Source organism: Falco naumanni, chromosome 1 (genome assembly GCF_017639655.2).
Source record: "Falco naumanni isolate bFalNau1 chromosome 1, bFalNau1.pat, whole genome shotgun sequence".
Taxonomy (NCBI): Eukaryota; Metazoa; Chordata; class Aves; order Falconiformes; family Falconidae; genus Falco; species Falco naumanni.
The window spans coordinates 32,313,700-32,334,277 of record NC_054054.1 but is presented as its reverse complement, the minus strand read 5'-3'; the positions used below and the strand labels follow the sequence as shown (position 1 = coordinate 32,334,277).

At 38.7% G+C, this 20,578-nt stretch overlaps 1 protein-coding gene across 6 annotated transcripts in view; it reads right to left on the bottom strand.

Moving 5' to 3' along the window:
* The window catches only part of CCDC149 (coiled-coil domain containing 149), a 51,960-nt gene that overhangs the window by 24,146 nt on the left and 7,236 nt on the right, over positions 1 to 20,578 (bottom strand). For all 6 annotated transcript variants that reach the window (XM_040588216.1, XM_040588224.1, XM_040588232.1 and 3 more), the window contains exons 2-6: positions 19,163 to 19,324; positions 18,587 to 18,625; positions 7,342 to 7,449; positions 1,737 to 1,853; positions 278 to 450 (exon numbers count right to left, since the gene is read on the bottom strand). In XM_040588216.1, the coding sequence (XP_040444150.1) occupies positions 278 to 450; positions 1,737 to 1,853; positions 7,342 to 7,449; positions 18,587 to 18,625; positions 19,163 to 19,324 (599 nt within the window). The remainder of the gene's footprint in view (positions 1 to 277; positions 451 to 1,736; positions 1,854 to 7,341; positions 7,450 to 18,586; positions 18,626 to 19,162; positions 19,325 to 20,578) is intronic.

Here is a 20,578-nt window from a genome sequence, read left to right as displayed (position 1 = left end):
TCTGTTGCTTTTCCTTGTTTAGCTCTATTTGTGAAAATCACTGACACCTCTGTAGCCAAATAAAACATTGGTAATTTCCTGCAGCCTAACTTTCTCAATTTTATTTGATTGTTAGCTACAGTACAAACAGAACAGACAAACCAAATTACCAAAATCTTTTAACTTTTATTCTTGCATATATTTTCTTTAAAGTTTTGTTGTGACTGACTTCCTGATGCTCCTGTTAAGCAATACACTACTTGCTCTAGGGAAACCATAAGGTTTGCAATGCACTCACCTGTTCTCCATACATAGAGCATCTACATCAATGATACGGTTTTCATGCCCTCCTAAGACATGATTAAGTTCTTGATTTAGTCTGTCAGACTTATCTTGGTAGAAGGAGCGTTCCTCTTTCACATCCTGCAACTCATCCAGTGCAGCCTGAAGATCATGTCTCAGAGCCTCAATCTGTGAAGAAAGGAGAGCTCTATGACTATTCTGAAGTTTAAACAAAGGATTACATAGTGTCCAAACTGAAAAAAAGCAATAAGCACTGCATGTCTGAACAGGATTGATTCTGGACAGTCAAAAGTCTTTCCAAAGCTCATAACCGTCAATACTTTTACTCTATTTTGGTACTACTCCATTAAATTGAATTTAAAAACCCAACTAAAATGTAACAGCAAAAGAAATCTTAATCCATACTATAATTCTGCTACAGACATATTCAGATGATTTTAGCATATAATTTCTATGGCTCCTGGAATTAATTGAACAAGAATTTGGCAAAATTGGAGGACGAAGAAAAAGTCTCAAGGGAGAATTTATACTAATTATGGGACTTTCAGTAATGAAGTTCTACAGAACAGAAAGAATAACTGAGAAAATTACAAAATAAGACAGCATAGAGTTGACAGGGTGAGCTTTGCTATTAAGCAAAAGAGTGAAGGAGTCCAGTATCTAAGATACTCAAAGACAAAGAGTTTCAAATTATGAAGGATAGGAAATGGAGAGCAGAGAGTGAGAAAAGCCTGCAATTAGTTGAGAAGTCTCCACTGGTATCTCAGAAAACACTGATATGCCAGGAAGGACAATAGAAGACCGTGTGAAAAAAAGGCCAAGTGATGAACAGAGAGCACGAGATTGGGAACAGAGATACCAGAAAGAATCACATTGGAAGAAGACCAGGTGCAGTCAAGAGTCCTTCTGCTAAGCTAAAGTAGTGCTGCACTTGAGTGAAGGCTGAAAAAGAAGAAATACACCCCTCCTCCTGGATCACAGAATGGCTTATTCGGGGTGGAACTGACATTGGTAGGCATGAGTGTGGGAAAAACAGAGAACACAAACCCCCAGAATTGCCCAGAAAGCTATTTGTCTCTATTAGGGAATGAGTCTGATGAATTGGGTGCTGATGGTACATCGTATTAATACAGACATATTGCGTTGAATACTTGTAACAGCTTTCACTAAGGAGTCTCTTTCATTGACATTCATGGACAATATTCAGTTGTCACAAGTTGTTGCTGCACATTATAAAAAGAGGAGACTCAATCTAGAGAAGGAATTCCTGAGATAAGGGCATATGCATGTTTAAGTTAGTGCTCAGTAAGAAATATTTCAGTAAAAATCCCAGCACCTTCATCACTATCTCCAATGTTAATCAGCTACCAGACCTCCAAACATAACAGAAGTCATTTACTTGCTACTGCACTAGCTCTGTAAAACATGACAGTATATGCCCACTTAGTTATTACTTGTTCTCGAGCCTTCTCCAATTGTTGAACAAGGTCCTCTCGTTCATGTGCTGCAAAGTGGCGAGCCCCAACTTCATCATCTCCAAGTCTTTGCTTCGCTATTGTCATTCGAAGGAGCTGCCATCACAAAAACAGATTCCATAAGCAAGAGAACACAGGGTGTAGCATCAGAGTATATCTGCATTAGAAACAGCAAGTCGTCATAGATTCCATCTCTTCCAGCACAAACAGCTGGTATTATTTAAACCAGAGGGAATTTTCTGAGCTGAGGGCTCAATCCTGTTCTCAGTGAAAAATTCCAGTCAAACACTCAAAGCATCAACAGAAGCTGAATTAAACCTTGCAACAATAGTCACCAGAGTATACAAATGATGAAAGACCAAGTAAACACAGACACGTGGTCAATGTTTTTTAGGACTGACAGGAACTCATCCCAGCCAGACTATAGAACTAGAGTATTCTCAGAAAGCCATTTTCATATGTAAATCTTCAAATTCTCTGCAACAGAGAACTCTTCCTAGTTAAGAACAAAAAGGCACTAAACGGCTTGCCCAGCTTCATTTTACTGACACCACTTAAAATCCCACTGCGCTACATCAGTGCAAAATTTGCATTAACAGCTGCTAATACATTTGCTTGTGCTTCGTTTTTTTTCATCTACTGACAAAAGTTAATTCATGTTAAAAAAAATAATGGTCAAACAACAAAAAGACTTGGCCAAAATTCTCAAACAGCTAATGAACTCAGGAGTTTTGTGACTGCTAAAACCAGTCAGACTTGAATTAATACACAGTTATATTCAATATCAAAAGCAAAAGGCAACTACCTTTCAAGAATCACGGAGTATTAAAATAACAGTCTATGAGGCATTCAGCATTTACAGTTCTTTATACTGAGTACGACTAGGCAAAAGTGTTGCCTCCCCATGGACTCATTTGTAGGAGCTCCAGAGACTAGAGAAACCCACCATAATAACCAGCCTGACTTTCCCCGTCTCTTTGCCTGCACCAAGGAATTAGTGTACATCATTATATTGCAGAGTCAGAAAAAAATCAATCTTCTGAAGCAGAAGATTGTACATTAAAATTTATCTTTGGTATTTATGGGATGCCAGTCACCATAGCTGCAATGTGCCAATTAAAATCCTGCTGATGCAAGACAGACTACCAAAATCATCCTCCCCACTTACTTCAGCTCCAGTTCAGTGCAAGTCACTGAAGCTAGCACAACTCGTTCTGATAAGCAGTTCACTTGTTTAGGGAAAGCTGTGCCCCCCAAAGTAACTTTTGGCAAACTACATTTCACCATCCCCACAGGGAAAGTACAAACCACTGCACAGTTAGTAAGGCTGAATGGATCCTAGGTGATATAATTCCTATTAATTTCTTTATCAAAACAAATAAGTCAAAAATGCAACTAGCAAATCCTGGAATGGCTTCACAGCTATGGGACTGAGGTTTTTTATATGCTAAAAGGCTGATAAAAAAATGTATGGTAACATGATTTAATTCAGTTAATTTAATTTCTAGAAACTCTTGCTAGTGAGAAAGGCAGTAAGAAAAAATGTAGTAACATTTTGAGGACTCAATCTTCTTCAGGAAAACTAGAACTGGGAAGGGGAAATCACACTTTACCAATGCCTCCAATGCCTGCAGCAGAGCAAACCTTCTGTGTAACGAACGCTGAGCACCAGGCTGGGAACTGGATCAGAGCTGTGACTCATGCACCATGACCAACTCTCCTCCAGCCCAGGAGGGGGTGAGGCGTAAGATGCAATTATAACTGCAAGCAATTATTACTTGCAAGGTCAAACAGTCTGCCAATAAAACCAGAACTCTTTATTTACTACTGATTTGGGGGGGGTGGGGGTGGGAAATATGAAGTCTTATGAAAAGAATGCTTCAGAAATCCAAATTCAGCCATAAAAGCAGCATTATAAACATACATAAAATAAAGTAAAATACCAGTCCATAAAACAACAGAATGCTCCTTCCAGATAGTTGGCCAATCAGAGAGTTGACAGGGCAGAACAGGCCAAGTCCTTTAATTCTGCACTGCAAATGTCTCAGGAGGCAGCACCACCTGCTACAAAATTCTTCCCTAAAAATGCTATGACCCAAAGAGACACTAAGCATTATGCCAGAGAGTTAAGGGTTTATTTCATATATTAGTGCTTTGTTATAAACTTTATACACCCACCCTCTGGCTGCTGTATTTTTATTTCCATCATTCAGAAATCACTGAGGAAAGGACTGCTCAACTCCATTTTGCAGCTAGAGAATAGGTTAATGCTACCCCTCGGGATTCTACGAACAGCATCCACAGCAGAGTGGATTTAAATTACTGGCACCTTCCCACAGACAGATCTTGTTTATCAAGAACCCATAGACTGTTAACCAAAACAATCCAGTGCTGCAAGCCACTAGTCTTTATTATTTTAATATCACACCTTTTTCTTAATCAGTGTCGGCTAAAATAATCATAAAGTAGGAACTCTGTAGCAGCCCCATAACGCCCCAAACGGGCCTCACTGCGATAGCTGCTGTGCAGGCTATGAGTCCACAGGCAATGCCTGTGCCAAAGTTGTACATTCCTGATTAATGATAAAACATGCAGAAGTAAAAGAGAAACAAGCACAACCAGTAGGAAGGCATCAACCATCATGTTTAGCCACAGTCACTGACAGCAACTGTCTTCACCGCACAGTCTACAAAAATCTTAAAAAGTGGACCAGAACTATGCAAATTTGCTACCTTAAGTCCCAGTTCTGCCAAAACATATGCACCATATTTAACATTCCACACTGTTGCTGCATGAATGATTGTCTGCCCTATAACGAACTGTCAGTAGCACTGCAGCCATTGTTTTCCATGCATCATCTTCTCGCTTAGAGCTGCCCTCGATAGCTTATAAAACCATTTCTTTGCGTGGGTAGGAATTCAAGTGAAGGCAACTGAGTCATCTAGTCTTCCACAAGCCTCCAGTTTCTCTTATGCTTTCCATTTTCACCGTTTTACAGGAGAGAATTAGATTTCCTAACTATCTTCTAAGTTTCAGTAATTGTTCTCCAAGCATTGCTGCCGGAACATTAGGAAGGAAAAAGATTCACAAATAACTATCAAAAACACAGAACAGTTTTCATGTGTCAGAGCTGATAAGAGATTGTGATCAATCATAAAAATAAATTGTCTTAGATATCTGGAGCACTGCAGTCTAACTATTGCTGTATTTCTCAAACTGCAGCAACAAATCCTTCCAGAGACTGCCTGAAGAAGTTTTATTATTCACGCCAACAGAATTCTAGCTGAAATTAAAGGAAAAAATTAGTCCAGTTAAACCAAATGCAAGTAATTTGTTATTGCCTAACTGAGGATGTACTTAACATGATTTCAACAAGTAAAATGTCACCAGTTTAAGGTCTTCTTGCAAATCCAAGTGACTGTATCCTACTAGTAGCGAACATTAAAGGAGTGAAAAACAAGTCAAGCTATCAAAACATTTCTTTATCAATAGAGCTAATGTGTGATATTTAAAGAGTTTTTTTTTTCTTTTTTAGTCCTACAAAGCTCTTGCCACTCAGTGACAAAGCCTGCATGAGTCACCCCTGCTCAGACACAGGCAGAATTGTTCATCCATAAGCAGCTTCACTTGCTGCAAAAGCAGCTGTTTGTTCATCTCTTGCCAGAAGTAAGGTTGACGTAGACCAGCTGGGCAGGATGCCCTCCCTCACTTCAGAAAAAGCAGAGAGAAGAATGCAGAGGGAAAATGTAAGAACAAGCAAATTATTATAGTTCTTTGGTTTTGTATATACCATGCATTATCTGGACTCCAATGCCTGAACTAACCCAGCTGCCAGTACAGGAGAACTGATGAGCAGAACAGAATGGCTTTGGGAACAAACCTCAAATTTTATCACTGAAGCTAGGAGGGAGCAAAATCTGACACAGGAGGAGAGTGTTAAATCCCTCAGAGATATGGCAATGCTTTTTTAGGCACTTTAAAAAACAGCAACCTGACTCTAAAATAAGCTGTATTTCTCATTTACTAGGAAAGAGAAGAACGTGTTCCAAAAATGAAAATCCTAGTCTAAATTAATCCCTGATGCAGTTCTTTCCTCCCCCTCTTTATTTAGCGATGCACTATTTTGCACCTTTTGGAGAGAGGCATGGCAGGCAGAATAAGTCTTTTTGTATTTTTCCATTTGTTACAAGGCTCTTGAATTTAAATTCATGCTGAGAATACAGATGTCAAAGATGACCAGCTAATATAAAGTTAACCCACAAAGGCAAATCTAAACAAAGCCAGTCCAAGCACAAAGTAGGCTCTGTGTTACCAAGATCATATTGTTATAAGGATTTAGCCTTTTAGAATAGGTACATAACACCTTGATATTTAAATATGTTGTAGTTTTACTACCTTTGTATTCTGCTTGTACTTACAAACCCTTGTTATCTGTTCAAGACTGGCTTGGGAAAGGCTGTATGGCACAGTATTGGTACTGCAGAACTGCAAAGCACTGTCTTCTACACTATAATATAGTTCAAACAAAAACATGCAAATGAAAAGAAACACCGGGAAAGCCGGTCTTTGAAGGCTTGAGCAAGTTGCACTAATGCTATGCATACTATAAATCCAGGTCTTACTAGACCTTTTCCTAGCTCCTTGCGCACCTTCAGGGAAGTCCTTGTGATAAACAATGAATTATTATCACAATATACCCATGTTTAAAATAAAAGAAATAAAATGAACTTAAATGGAAAAAAAAAAAAACCACCTGAATAATTAAAGGCTGCATCACTTTTATCGATATTTTTAAATCCCATTACTTTGAAACTGTAGTTGAGGGAGGGAAGTTATCATTCATTATTTGTTTCATTTTTTACTTCGTTAACCACCTCGACTCTCAGATTCAACCTCTCCCTAGTTTGATCTCTGAATGTACCCTGCATACAGCTCCAGCTGTGAATGTTACACACATTTGGCTTGAGTTTAAGTATTTCAATTAACAGAGACAACAGGAGTTTGATTAATACCAAATGGCAGATTTTGAGCAATGTTCCATATAACTTGCTAAATTTAGCAATAAAATAAATTGGTTATGTAAGGATAATAGGATGAGGGCTTAATACAAAGCTCACTATATATATTTATGATCAACTGCTCCATATTTTTTAAGGGAAAAATCATGCCTCCCCTAGTTTTATCTACTAGAATTTTGCATTTTCATTGCAAAAAACCTGAAAATTATCACATGATGAAGATATGCTTATCCATACTCATCTGTACAAAGAAACGCCACTAATAAAACGTTTTTTAAAAAGAATGAAATAAAGAACGGCTGAGATCATTAAAGTAAGGCTAAGTGCAAAATACATAACTAAGGACAACAGAGCAAACACAGCATACAAAAAAAATACAATAAACTGCACTTAGTGGTATCCTGTATAAGCTTCTTTTGTTCTACTGTTTTGAGCATTTATTGTAATCAAAGTGGCAAAGAAGTTCTGTAACCCATTGTTTTATTTGTTTTCCTAAGAAGTAAATGCAAAACTCCAGCCCAGTTTACACATTCCATGCGATTTACTGATAACAAAATGTATCATACCTTATTGTCCCCTTGTACTTCTCCCAGTCTCTGTTGAAGCTCTCTAACCTCTTCTCCAAGATGTTTATTTCGATCTTGAGCCTCACTCAGTAGCTGAGCAAGATTTGCCTAGAAAAGGAGTATCAGTCAGAAATTGGTGCCTATGAAGAAGTGTAAGTGGTGATTGAAAAGAAACCCTAGACTTACTCCTTATCTGCCAAAAATCTTTACTTTTATTGTTGTTAGTACCCAGATTTCATGCTTCATTAGAGAGAGAACAAAAAAAATCACTAGGGTTCTTTATCTTTAATAGTAGGAAATACATCCTGCACGTGTGCATATACACTCCTACAACAACAGCACACAAGACAAAGTGACAACATCTACAGTAGTTCTGGTGTCTTGGCTGGTGGGAAGAGCAAAATGCGGAGTACTTTCACAACACATACAAAGTTGCCAAACAGTAGTTTTAAACTTACATATAATTAGATAAAAGGCACAGCTGAGAAATAATTATAATTGTATTCCTAACAGTGTTTAAAGCAGATTCGCAGCCAGTAAAAGAGGATGCCAGCCAGAGTTCCCCTGTCCTTATATGAAGCTGTACCATGGATATCTAATAGCACAAAACTTCAAATGTGACCTGACTTTCGTTGTTAGCTAGCATGCAGACTTCTAGAAAAATAGAGGTGAAGTCAGCAAGTAAAAACACACCACCCTGCCCAACCCCAATAATTCAGGACAAAAGTTATCATTCACGTTAACCTACTAAGTTAGCAGGGCAAGCAGCGTGGTCTGTAATTTTACAATTCCATCAGCTTGATCACTGACCAAAAAATAATGCAATCTCTTCCTTTCCTATCTATGATATCTGAAAATGAGCAAATATCTCACGAATACACAAGCATTGACCCAGCACAGGAAAAGTCTACCAGTTACATCTCTTCTAAGAGAGTTATAATCATAGTGGCTAATGTGCAGCCTTTCAAGACATTGCCTGTGGACAGCTAGGTGTGTCATCCATTGCCATAAATCTGAATTCAGGATATAAAAAGAAATGAAAAAAGTTTTCAGATCTTCTAAGCATGACTCGGTAAAGCCCCATGAGTCTAAGCTACTCTTACATGTACTCCTTGGGTTTGAGGCCAATGCATCAACTGACTATTCCTAACTCTCTCTTGGTATTTTAGGTTTAGTTTTGGATTCCCTACTTGCTGTGCTGCTCTTTCAGCTCCCCCATTTCTCTGTTTTTCTCTCTCTTTCTCAGTCTAAAAGAAAAAAAAAAAAATTTCTTTTACCCAGTCATTCTCACTACCACTTGACAGTCTCTTAGGATGTTTCTGTGAGTTTTACCTTTAAAACTCATACACTACCAAACCAACAAGGTGTCTGATAGACATTTCTGAAATCTTTCCCCTTGTTTACCAACAACTGCTATTTCCACGCCCTGTTTTATACTAAAGAGAACTATTAACACAAATATATTGAAATTAATATTAATATTAACATGAATATAGCTATGCATGCATCTGACCATTTGGATTATACTATTAAACTATTATCAACTGGAACTTTCATACACTACTGTGTTAAGCCGACTCCAAATTCCAATTGGTCTAAAATACTAATAGCTTCAAACTTTTAAACAGGAAAAATAACTTGAGAAACTGATAAATTCTACTTGATGAACAACAAGCATAATTCACTGCTACAGCTTCTGTACTTCTGATGCTCTGAGATCAAAGGTTCAGAGGAAAGTAAGGTAAGTCTCCCACAGTCTTGGAAGAAATTAAAGCACTTTTTAAACTACTGATAAGCCTGAAGACTGTAAATAAATAAGTTGGGAAAAATAATATAACGGCAAAAAACTTAAACAGCTAATTATAGGACCAAAATTAAGCTGACTGTAATTTTATTTTCAAGATAGCAACCATTCAAGCAATGCAAAAAGTTCCTCACGTATGCTTTGGCAATTAAAAAAAAATAAATTTTTCTACATGTTAAGCAAATGTGTAATAGTCATTCATATATTGAATGAATCAAGGAGCTTCAGAACACATTCAGTCAATGGCATTGATAAGTACTGCTTAATGGCTGTTTAAAATAAAGAAAACAAAGAACCCATGTTTGCAGGAAATTGTATATAAACTGAAGTATCTATGGCTACCGCTCAGATGCAATTATATTTTTCTTTTTAAAGAAAGCTGACTTTCAACAAAGGCCATCCAACCACCAGACTGAGTTAGTTAAAAGGAACATGATTTATACAAACTTCTCTGAAACACTTCTATTTATAAAGTCCCTTTTTATGATGAATTTGAACAACTCCTAACACTGCAATAGCACATGTAATTTCAACACCTGGGAAGAACTCAGTCTCACTAATCAGTGTTTACAGCCTCAACGCCAGGATTCTAGCATTCTGTAGTCAAAACTCCCAGTAACTGCAGGAAAGGCATCACCATGCCTATAGTAAATCTTCCTGCTCAGATTTATTTCCTCTAAAACCATTTCTCTGGGATTGCAATTCTATGCTGAATTTTATTTGTCAGTCATATAAATGACTTAATGTGACAAAAACCTTTATACTCGAGACAGGGATTTTGGAAGCAACTTTAAATGAAGAATTTTAGACACCAAAATAAAACAGCCTCATTTAAGCATGCTAAGAGCATTACAATGAGCTAAGTATAGACTTGGTCCTTAATGCAAAGCTTCTATTATACTTTTGTTAAACTAAAACAACCAAGCTATGTCACAGAAGTAGTCTCCAGCAATTATTCATTTCCCTGGCTTAGAGGTTCCATACAACATGTAATTTAGATTGTTCCGAGTTTTAAAGGTTTTGGCAAGACCTCATTAAAGCTCTCGGTTAAATGTGGATAGAAGGGGAAATACTTGATTTTCAGAAGAGCTCTACTGGGCTTAAAAAGAGCCAGCCAAAAGGATACACTGAACGACACCTGGACTTGGTACCATTTCGTTTGCATATATAAGAAAACATACCATATGGTTGAAAGATGATAAAACTAACAATGGAGGACTGGCTTCATGAGCCTGTAAGCACATATTTTTTGAGGAAAGGGAAGAAATCTATGCAAGGAGAAAGGCAATTCATTTTTCCACCTGGCAACTTCTTTTCAATATTCATAGAACACACAGAATTCACTTAGAAATTCAAGACAAGTTACTTCAGCAGACAATAAAGCTCATAGCATTTACCCATGCAACAGAGAGCAACTTTCTGAAAATTAGCCAAATTCAGCTTCTCTAGACTCAATTTCTTCAACAGTTTCTTTTGATTCTACGTGAAGCCTTAAAGAGACTCCTGTAACTGCCTTTACTTCTTTACTTTGAAAGACTTTAATTCTTTCATTCACATCATTCAAAACTAACTCGGAAGTACTGATGAAGAGAGATTTCTGAGCCATGGGTAATGAAAGGGAAAGATGCAGAGGTCTGTATCTTTCTGTAGCCTCATCTTGTCTTGCCTCTGCAACAACCCGCAGCAGTGGAAACTATTTTTCTCCTAACCACCCCTAATGCAACTGTCTGCAATAAAAAGCATGCCTCATTCTAGTCTCTGATTAACTGCCTGCTATCAATCTTTCTAGAGCTCTGTCCACTTCTGGCAATGTTCAGTTTCCAGCAGGTATTCTTGAGCCTCTGCAACATGATAAGCTATTTGTTTTGCCTCTGTTTGTCACAGGAAGCTTGCATGTTATCACAGAATATTTCAGGTTGGAAGGGACCCATAAGCATCAGCAAGTCCAACTCCCTGCTTCTTGCAGGACTACCTAAAACTAAACCATATGACTAAAAGCATCACCCAGACACTTCTTGAACTCTGACAGGCTTAGTGTTGTGACCACATCCCTGGGCAACCTGTTCCAGTGACGAATCACCCTCTCGGTGAAGTATGATTTCAGTGCAGCCCAACCCCCCATTGCAGTACTAGGCATAAGAAACTGTCCCCATATTCCTTTTCTCTCTAACCAACAGCAAGTGTGACCACAGCCAACAATCCCACCAGAAGCTTGCAAGAAAGCAGAAAAAGATCGATGTGAGGGTGCTGAGTGGTAAGTGCCTACCTTTATTACATAGGGGGCAAAAAAGCACCATAAATCAGACCAAAGAGTGAAAGATTCAATGGGAATAGATCAGACCTTACCCTTTTCCACTCAGACTTTGTTAAAATTTACAAGAACATTTTTCAGATAGAAGGTGAAAAAGAACCTTAACTTTTAAGCTACAGATAAGCATGTGAAACTACTGGTGAAAATACATACAAATATTTATTAACATAAGCCAGTGAATACCTGTCAGACAGCAACAGATCTTTTCTCACTGCTGACCCAAAAAGAAAGGGGGGTGGGGTGGGAAGTAACTCGAAATAGGCAGCCCTGGAATTATGCACTACACTTGAATTTGGCTCCTTTAACAATTTTGCAAATCTAGCTACACATACACACGGAGTTATTTTCTCCACACCACTTTAAAAATGATGGATAGTAACACACTCTTTAATATAGCTCTCAATTCTCTTGCACATAAATCTTATCCGACACTTAAAAAAAAAAAAAGGATATTTTTTTTTAAAAAAGGACTTCCTGCCTTTAGATACTGCCTGAAAAAGTAATTTGGCAAGGGGGATGAGGGGGAAACTTCCAACATACCTTTACAGTTTAAAAAATATTTTACTATACAAATAAGCATTTCTATACTGCAGTTCAGTCTTTTATGTTTCTTTCATCCACACCTTCAAACAAAGAATATACTGAATTATAAGGCTGACAGAAAAAGAAGTTTGATGAAACATTAAGCACACTTGATGGGTGTGACTGATAGCAAATTTAATTGCAGTTTCTCCTCCAATGCATTCATATGATTGCAATGGCTGAATTAATACAGAAAGACCTGCTTTGCTTACCAACTACCACTGTTCACTCCAAGGTAAAAGAACTGATGATTAGCACTAGCTTCCTGATGATAAGAAGCAAAAATTACTGTATTTTTCTGTTTAAGTTGAAAAACTATGTAGAGAAGACTTCTGAAATTATAGGTCCTGGGCATACTAAACAAAATACACTTAATATGGGTCACATTTCCCCACAGAAAAACAACAACAAAAATCAAAGCCTTGCCAAGCAGTCACTTGACATAAAACAAGAGAAGAAGAAAATTCTCTCCTCCTCCGAGCATCTGCTGCTCAGAGAACCAGGCAGGAATCCCACCACAGAAGCACACTAGCACACTAGTCAAAACTTGACAAGGCTCTGCAAAACAAGAAAGGCTCGCTCCTGTTCCCATACTCGAAAGACACTCAGCAACTGGAATTTTTATAGAGCTGATTAATAAAACCAAAAAGCCATTTAAGCAGTAGACATATAAAAGGAATACTTTTCCTCTCGTTTTCAACCAGTCTTCTGTGTGTTAGATTAGCATAACGCTGCAGAGGACCAAACACCACCCAGCCAGGCGTAGAGCATTTGCCAAAGGCTGACAAAGTAACATTAATATCAACTACAGACTCCTTCATGAGGCCAGTTTTTGCACAGCGACTTGTTAACATATATCGTAAGCAGCAACCAAGAGTGTCTATATGAATAATCAGCATCATGAGAAGTGACTTGGCAGAAACTCCTTCGCAATGAAGGTTCAACAAGGTACTTCAGTCCTCCCGTGCTTCATATAGGCATCAAGTTTTTGTTGACAGCAGATGAGCATAGTCAAAGAGAAATTATTAAATTGTATTTATACAAAGTCTAATATACTAGGATAGAATAAAAAAAATGTTTCTTCTTGTTTCATCAGAAATATTTTAGCTGCTTTGAGATCTTGAGGACAACTTAATCTATGAGATAATGCACAAAAAGAATCAACATCCCTTAAACATTCTGAGTGTTGTGACTAATTAACAGAATATTCAGGTGTAGGGGTGTGGACCCTCTATGCCATTAAAGTAAAAGACAGCAACCAGAGGAGAGGTTGTTGTACACGTCAGGTCTGAAGAGCACTCCAAATTTTAAAGAGGGACTATCACATCTATTAGAATCAGCATTCCTTCTATTCTAGCCTTACATCTACTGCAGAACCTACATGCTGAAGAAACAACAGTGTCACTTCACAAAGCGTGACTCCTAGTGTGGCTAAGAAGTTCTAGGTTTGCATACTGCCACCTGTTCCTATCAATGGAACAGCAAATTTCAGCGTGCAGAAAACAGGATCTCTCTACCAGCTGTGCTCTTGGAGCAGGCACATTTTGGAATCCACGGAAATATTGCTCTCTGATGCATTACAAGGGCAAATGATCTCACTGTTTTCCATCTGCTGTCTCACACTATGAGAGTCAAACACACACACCCACAAACCAGAGCAAAGTGCACAGGTCTAAGCTTGGCCCATGCAAAACATTTTTAATCTTCAAACCCTCTGAAGAAAGTCAGAAATCATATTAATCTTCACAGCACCCCTGTGATATAAATACAAAATGATTGCTTAACCTGTAGTGTATCTTATCTGAAGACTTTATCTCACAGGACTCTCCAGCTTTTGCATTTTAGTGCAAGACTAGCAAAACTTCCTGAATTAATGAATTAACAAGAAATAGTCTCACTGTAGTCACACTAGTCATTTTTTCCTGATGATGTCATAACAGTTACAAGGCAATCCCTGAAGTTTGTTTGTACAGCTGCATACATTAAGCTAGAACTGGAAGTGGAAGCGAAAGGGATCAGAATTGGTCCATTTGGGGCATGTCACAACATACTCCTGTCTGGAACCTCTGGTCCCTCTGATGTTCTGCTTGCCCCAAAACGCCATGTTCATGAACTTATTCATTAGTAGAAGTCAAGCTGTCTGACCAGTGTCTCGGTGAGCGGGTAGCATGCTGTTGTGATGTCAGTGATCACTGGAGCAGTCAGAGTCTCGGTCTGAATGAATCACCTCGGGACACCTACAGATAACTATAACTGAGTTAAGGACTACGACCTTCAGGAAGGATGCACACCAGTTCTCCGATGAGAGTTTCTGCCTGGCAAAAAGAGTAGCTGTCGAGCTGTGCTCTATACTAGGAGGACGCCACCATTACGTTACAAGGTTCATTTAGGAGCCTCAGAGGGTTCTGTGGCCATGGGACCCTCTCTAAGGCTCAACAGCTGCTTGGAAGTCACAGGATCCCCTTGACTACATGGGGCAAAAGTATCTTTGCCAACAGGTTTGCCAACTTCAGAAGGAGAGCTTTAAACTAGAAAATATTGGGGAAGGAACAAGGAGGCTTGGGATAGGGTAGGCAAGCCAAGAACCTGGGATGATAGGAAGAGAGTGGACATAGCAATTTGCAAAGCAACTGAGCTGAAGCGTAATTCCTTTGAACACAGGCATGTGAAGAAGGAAGCGCCTGCAGAACAGCCTTGGGGGGAAAGCTCCCAAGCACGTGCCTCGGAACTGGCACACTTGGATGCCCCTCAGAGGCCTAACACATGGAGCACAGGGAACAAACAGGACGAGTTCGATGACTGTTTGAAGTCACAGGGTTATAACCTCATTGGGATCATGCAGAAATGGTGGAATAGCTCACACAACTGGAGTGCTGTGATGGAGGGATACAGGCTTTTTAGGAAGTACAGCACAAGGGCAAAGGAGGGGTGTTGCCCTTCATGTGAGAGAATAGCTGGAATGATGGAGCCCTGCCTTGGGACAGGTCAGGATTCAGCCAAGACCTTTTGGGCCAAGATTAGCGGGCAGATCAACGTGTGCTGTTGTACTGGGTATTTGCTATAGATCTCCTGATCAGGAAGAAGTAGTAGATAGGGCCTTCTTCACACAACTGCAAGAAGCTTCATGTTCACAGGCCCTGGTCCTCATGAGGGACTTCTGCCACCTCAATAGCTGCAGGTATCTGAACACCACCCCCTCCACATTTTTTACCGCGAGAGTGGTCAAACACTGGAATGGGCTGCCCAGAGAGGCTGTGGAGTCTCCATCCTTGCAGATACTAAAAATCTGGACATGGTCCTGGGCAACCTGCTCTAAGTGGTCTGCTTGAGCAGGGAAATCAAACTAGTTGATCTCAAGAGCTGGCTTCCCACCTCAACTGTTCTGTGATTTTGTGATATTTAGCTCCATTTAATTTGATTCATCATACATTTAAAATACAAATACAAGCCCTCACCAGTGAACACATGCACTGCAGCTTTATTCTTGACAAACAGCCCCATTGCAAACCCAGTATCGCCAACTGAGTGGTCTCACTGACATCAATTTCAGCAAACCATATTTAGGACTGTGGCCCAGCACAGTCTTTTCCTAACCATGCATTTTACTTCACCTTTGCTTATTCAAAGGATCTCAATTGTATTAAAAGAACTATTTCATATAGAAGCTCAAAGGATTCACTGATCTGTTATGTCAGTGACAAAGCTTCTCCCAAACCGAATACTGAATTTAAGCAATGTAGACAAAAACAATAGTCAGTATAAATCAAGGTAGAAATCACATCTATGTTTTTTTCTTTAAGCCTCCCAGCATGGCGACACTGTCCAACAGACATCCAGTAATTTTTTGCCAATGTCATAAAAATGTTCTATTATCACAGCAAATACATACAAATGCGTACCACTGCAGAATGGTAGAATTTCTGTTTATACAGGATGTATAACAGAGGTTCTGTAGTCAGAGCAACATTTTAACATGCCTTTCAAAACTGGGAGTGTCTATTGTTTACCACCTCTGGTGAATTTTAACATCAAAATCAACTCTTTATTATTCCTATCCTCCTGAAACAATTCACCCCTCCATTACTTATGCAGAAATTACCCTACCCCTGACACCACAAGACATAAAAAGCTACCTTCAACTGCAACATTGAATTGTGAATGGTAAGAGTGACCAGGAAAGCGCTGACAGCTCACAGGCTGTGATAACACTAGCAGTAAAACACCTACTGGAGGAAAAGAGGTTTCAGTAGCACAGTTTCTCATTTCCTGCTTTTGTTGGTTGGCAAAAGGTGATACACATGGAGCAATCTTTGGATAGAATCACAGAGCCATTTAGGTTGAAAAGGACCTTTAAGATACTTGAGTCCAAACCAATTATGTCAGAGATGTGTACCACTGCACACACAGCTTTGAGAGGGAGAACACTGCAGAGCACTGCATGTTAAGATAAGGAACACCAATTTTTACAAAAGCACGTTCGGAGTTAACTAACTATTTGCTGATAGAAATTGCTTGGTTACACACAAAACATGACAAAAGTGTGTTGCAAAACAGGGAGAGAAGGCACAACGTGGAAAATAAGATATTTTAAGAAGTCAAAGTGTAATTGATAACAAAGGTGAAAAATGAAGACACGAAAGAGAAGAAAGTAGCAACTCCAACCCACCTACTACAGTTAAGGTTCTAGATTGCAGTTTCAACAATAATTTTTCAGTTGTGGTAAAGAAGCATAACAGATAGCAAGTTGTTCAGCATATAATATTTTCATCTTATTTCTGACCATGAGAACAGCATGCACTTTTGTGCCATACAAAATTCATTATAGAATCAGGGCCTCTGTTTATATAAAGTGACTGAGGTCACAAACTTCCCCCAGCAGGCAACTAGGCTTCTGGGCAAAAAGGGGATGGAAAAAAGTGCAAAAGAGCACTTCACTCTTTCTCAGATGAAAAACTGCTAAAAAATGCACATATAGTAAAAATGCAAAAATACTCACAAATTTATTTTATTATTCTTTGGTGCATTTCTCAAAGCAAAACCATACTCTTCTTCAGAAAGGTTGCCCTAACTACCCAAGATTATCCACCTTGTATGCAACAGACACGCTTCTCAGGAAAATGAAAATTCAAAAAGTGCACTAACTGTACAACCTAAAGTATATATTGTCCTTCAGGAAGACCTATAAATGACCACATTTGAGAACAAGATTTTCTTTATTTCACCATTACCTAGCACAAATACATAGCTTTCTCAGCAAAAAAATCCCTCCCAGCTAAATTATTAAATGGCTTTCCACATGCTTACCATGGTAAGATTTGCCAAAACTTAACATAATCACAGCTTCTGAATTTAGACTAAATTTTGCTAGTGTTTTAGAAACAAGTGTTAGATTTATCTGTTTTGGAAATTGGAAGATGAATCAGACCAACATCCATGGAATGGCAAATCTCCCTTCCTACTTCCCTCTATAATGACCCATATACTGCATTGTGCTTTTTTTCCCCTTTTAATTGTATATTCTTCAACTCCAGTTTTAGTAGTCAGAACGCACAAACCTATACCTGATCAAACCCTTGTATTAGAATTCTATTGAAATAACAGAATTTCAAATAAATTATGCTAAATAATGAGGAAGTTAAATGATTCTATGCTGAGCCACGGACTTCTTGGCAGCTATTTGTTTTAAGTGCCTGAACGAGTAATTATATTGCCTCTGAAAATTTAGTTTAAAACAATCAAAACCCTAAGTCCCTAAAATTTTAAGAAAACAGCAAGAACTACATGCAAACTCCTAGGGAAAGGATGATGAGTAAAACTTCTGATCCATTAAGGGAATGCAATAACCATGTTTTAAACATGGTTAAAAGACTTTCAGGACTGGCAATTACAGTAACAATTCTTGTTCTTTTGGGTTGTCCTCCTCTCCTTGCTCACACATTGTGTTTCGGGTGCCATTTTTCTCTAAAAATTAAGATAATTTTAAGATGTGACAAGCAACACTCCACAACAGGGACACACTATGTAGATCTCCGGGAACAAACAAAAAAGGTGAGCAGGCAAAAAGTTTTCCAGGGGAACCATAAAATGCAATTACCATTGTTCTTACCATTTATAACTCAGAGCCCAAGTGACCTGGGAGAGTATCTAATGGAAAACAGTACTCACAACAATAAATTAACAATTATGGAATGCAGACAATGCATTCCCAGATTGCTTTTAAGTATGAGAAGTCCTGTCACGAACCCATTTTAGGACTCAATACATGAAGGACAAACAACAAGGAGAACAATCTCAAGTCTCTGTACGCTGACCAATTTCAGTCTCAGGTGAACATAAAAGCAATAGCCATATATTCTAATTAATGATAGTTCAGATATTTCAGAATGAAACATGTTTAGACAAAAGCACAGGAAGCCACAGATTAAAGACAGAGCTTTTCAACAGACAGAAATGCTTGCTTTTTACCAGCTTTCTTAGTTAATATTTTCACACTTTTGCAAAGTACTTTTGTGACAGATAAATAATATGAACTGAAAAATATATCCTACCTGTTTCCTCTTTTCAGGCGGAAGGGATGGATCCCCATCCTACAAATAAATGGACATATTTTACTGGCAACTTTTTTCTGAAGCCAGCAACTATATTAACTTTGTGGATCAAATTTTAAAACACATATTTTAACAAAAATGTTATCAAAAATGTTTCTGAAGTACTGCATCTTGATTAATACCAGTAATATTAATTTCAACTCAAAAAACTGTCTAAAGCTGAAGATTTGTTTACACTTCTAGAACAGCAGGTCATTACAAATTTATGTTGCATTATTTTTCATAATGGTACATTAAGTTGCTGTGGAATAATAATACCACAGTCAGTTTTTAAATGAAATTATGACTGAAACTAATTTCCTCAGAGCACGCAGTGTCTTTCTGTGTCTTATATAACAGGCACTACCTCACCAACGTGGAACAAATGAGTAATAATATGATCAGGGCTCTACAACTGCAGGACTACTGTGAACAAGTACCTAAACATTTTTACAGCAGTCATTATGGACTTCTTTCCATTTTTGTGAGGTTCACCCTTGTCCCCCAGTTATACAGTATTCATAAACAACAACCTACAATCAGCTCCCGATACTTCTTTTTCAGAGACTGGTGTCGTTCCCGCAGCTGATTTGCCATAAGCTTGTACTGGTCCCTTTCTTGTTGACAGGTGTCCAGCTCTTTGGAAAGGATTAGCAATGCTTCCTTTTTACTCTCAAGCTTTCTTTTGCACACCAGGTACTGCAGAAGAGAACAAAAAAACAAACCACAACTTAATTGTAACAAGCTATATCTAGCCCAGCCCGAACTAGGTTCAAGAGGCTCAAGTTTTTGTCTGAAAAGGTGGAGGAAGACTCTCTGCATGAGATCAAAGTCTGCCACAAGTAGTCTTATCTTACTAACAATAAGCACAGGAAAGAGATCTGTTGTATCAGAAGCCTGAAATCCATTTGTAAGGCCACCTGAACACCATGAGTGAGAAGAATTCAGCAATTCAAGTTTCTCCTCTTTTTCCTCATACACAATAGGATGAGAAACCTCACAATTTGACCCACAGCCCTGGGAAAGCTCCTAGAAAGAAGAACCCTTTGCAAACTCCCTTTTCTACTTGCGTCCACAATACCCAGCTCTCAGCAACCAGCATCTCCTGCCCCACTCCCCCTTCCTTCCTTCTCCTCCCCATGCTACCAGCAATGTCCTCTGGGCTCGGCCTCCCACCTGGACAGTGAAACAGGACCATGTTACAGCAGAAGCGATAGCGTGAGCAGCAACCAAAATTTACCTTGAGTCTGAAACAATTACAGTGTGGTACCCACACAAGTAAAAAAACTAATTCAGCTGTGATACCATACACACGTGCTTGTTGAGTCAGAAGAATGCGAAATAATGCAGGAATACTGCAAACACCTGAATGGAGAGGGGAGGCAGAGGTGCGCCTTCCCCTCCAGCCACTGCCTCTCATGCACAAACCAAAGCAGAACTTGCAAATCTTACCTGTTCTGCATTAGTCTGATCTGCTTCATTGCCCTTCCCCACTGAGAGGAAGAAAGAGTAACCTGTACGTCATCCTTTCCTGCAGTGGCTGACTGTTACCTATCAGAAGTTTTGGGCAGTTTTTTCACTTAACGTGATGTTCCGTCAGCAGATTCTTCCTACCCATCACTTGACACTGCTCATGCTAAAGCATATATTTCTATTTCTGATGTTCTCACATAAGGCGTAGCACTAACCACTTTCTAAGTGTGCTCTGCAAGAGACCAAATATCACAGCAGTCATGAAAACAATTTATAGTTTCATTATATACACTGACAAGAATACTTTGTCATTAAAGGCTCTTGCACAAAGCATGAGCATCAGCACTTCCATACTGTTTGAGTCAGTGCTGTTCTTTGGGACAAAAATCATTACTCATATGTACTACTTGCTTAGAATTGACTTTGTTAACCTCAATTTCAAGTCGATAAGAAAGGGAAATGCGACTTTGGTATATTAGT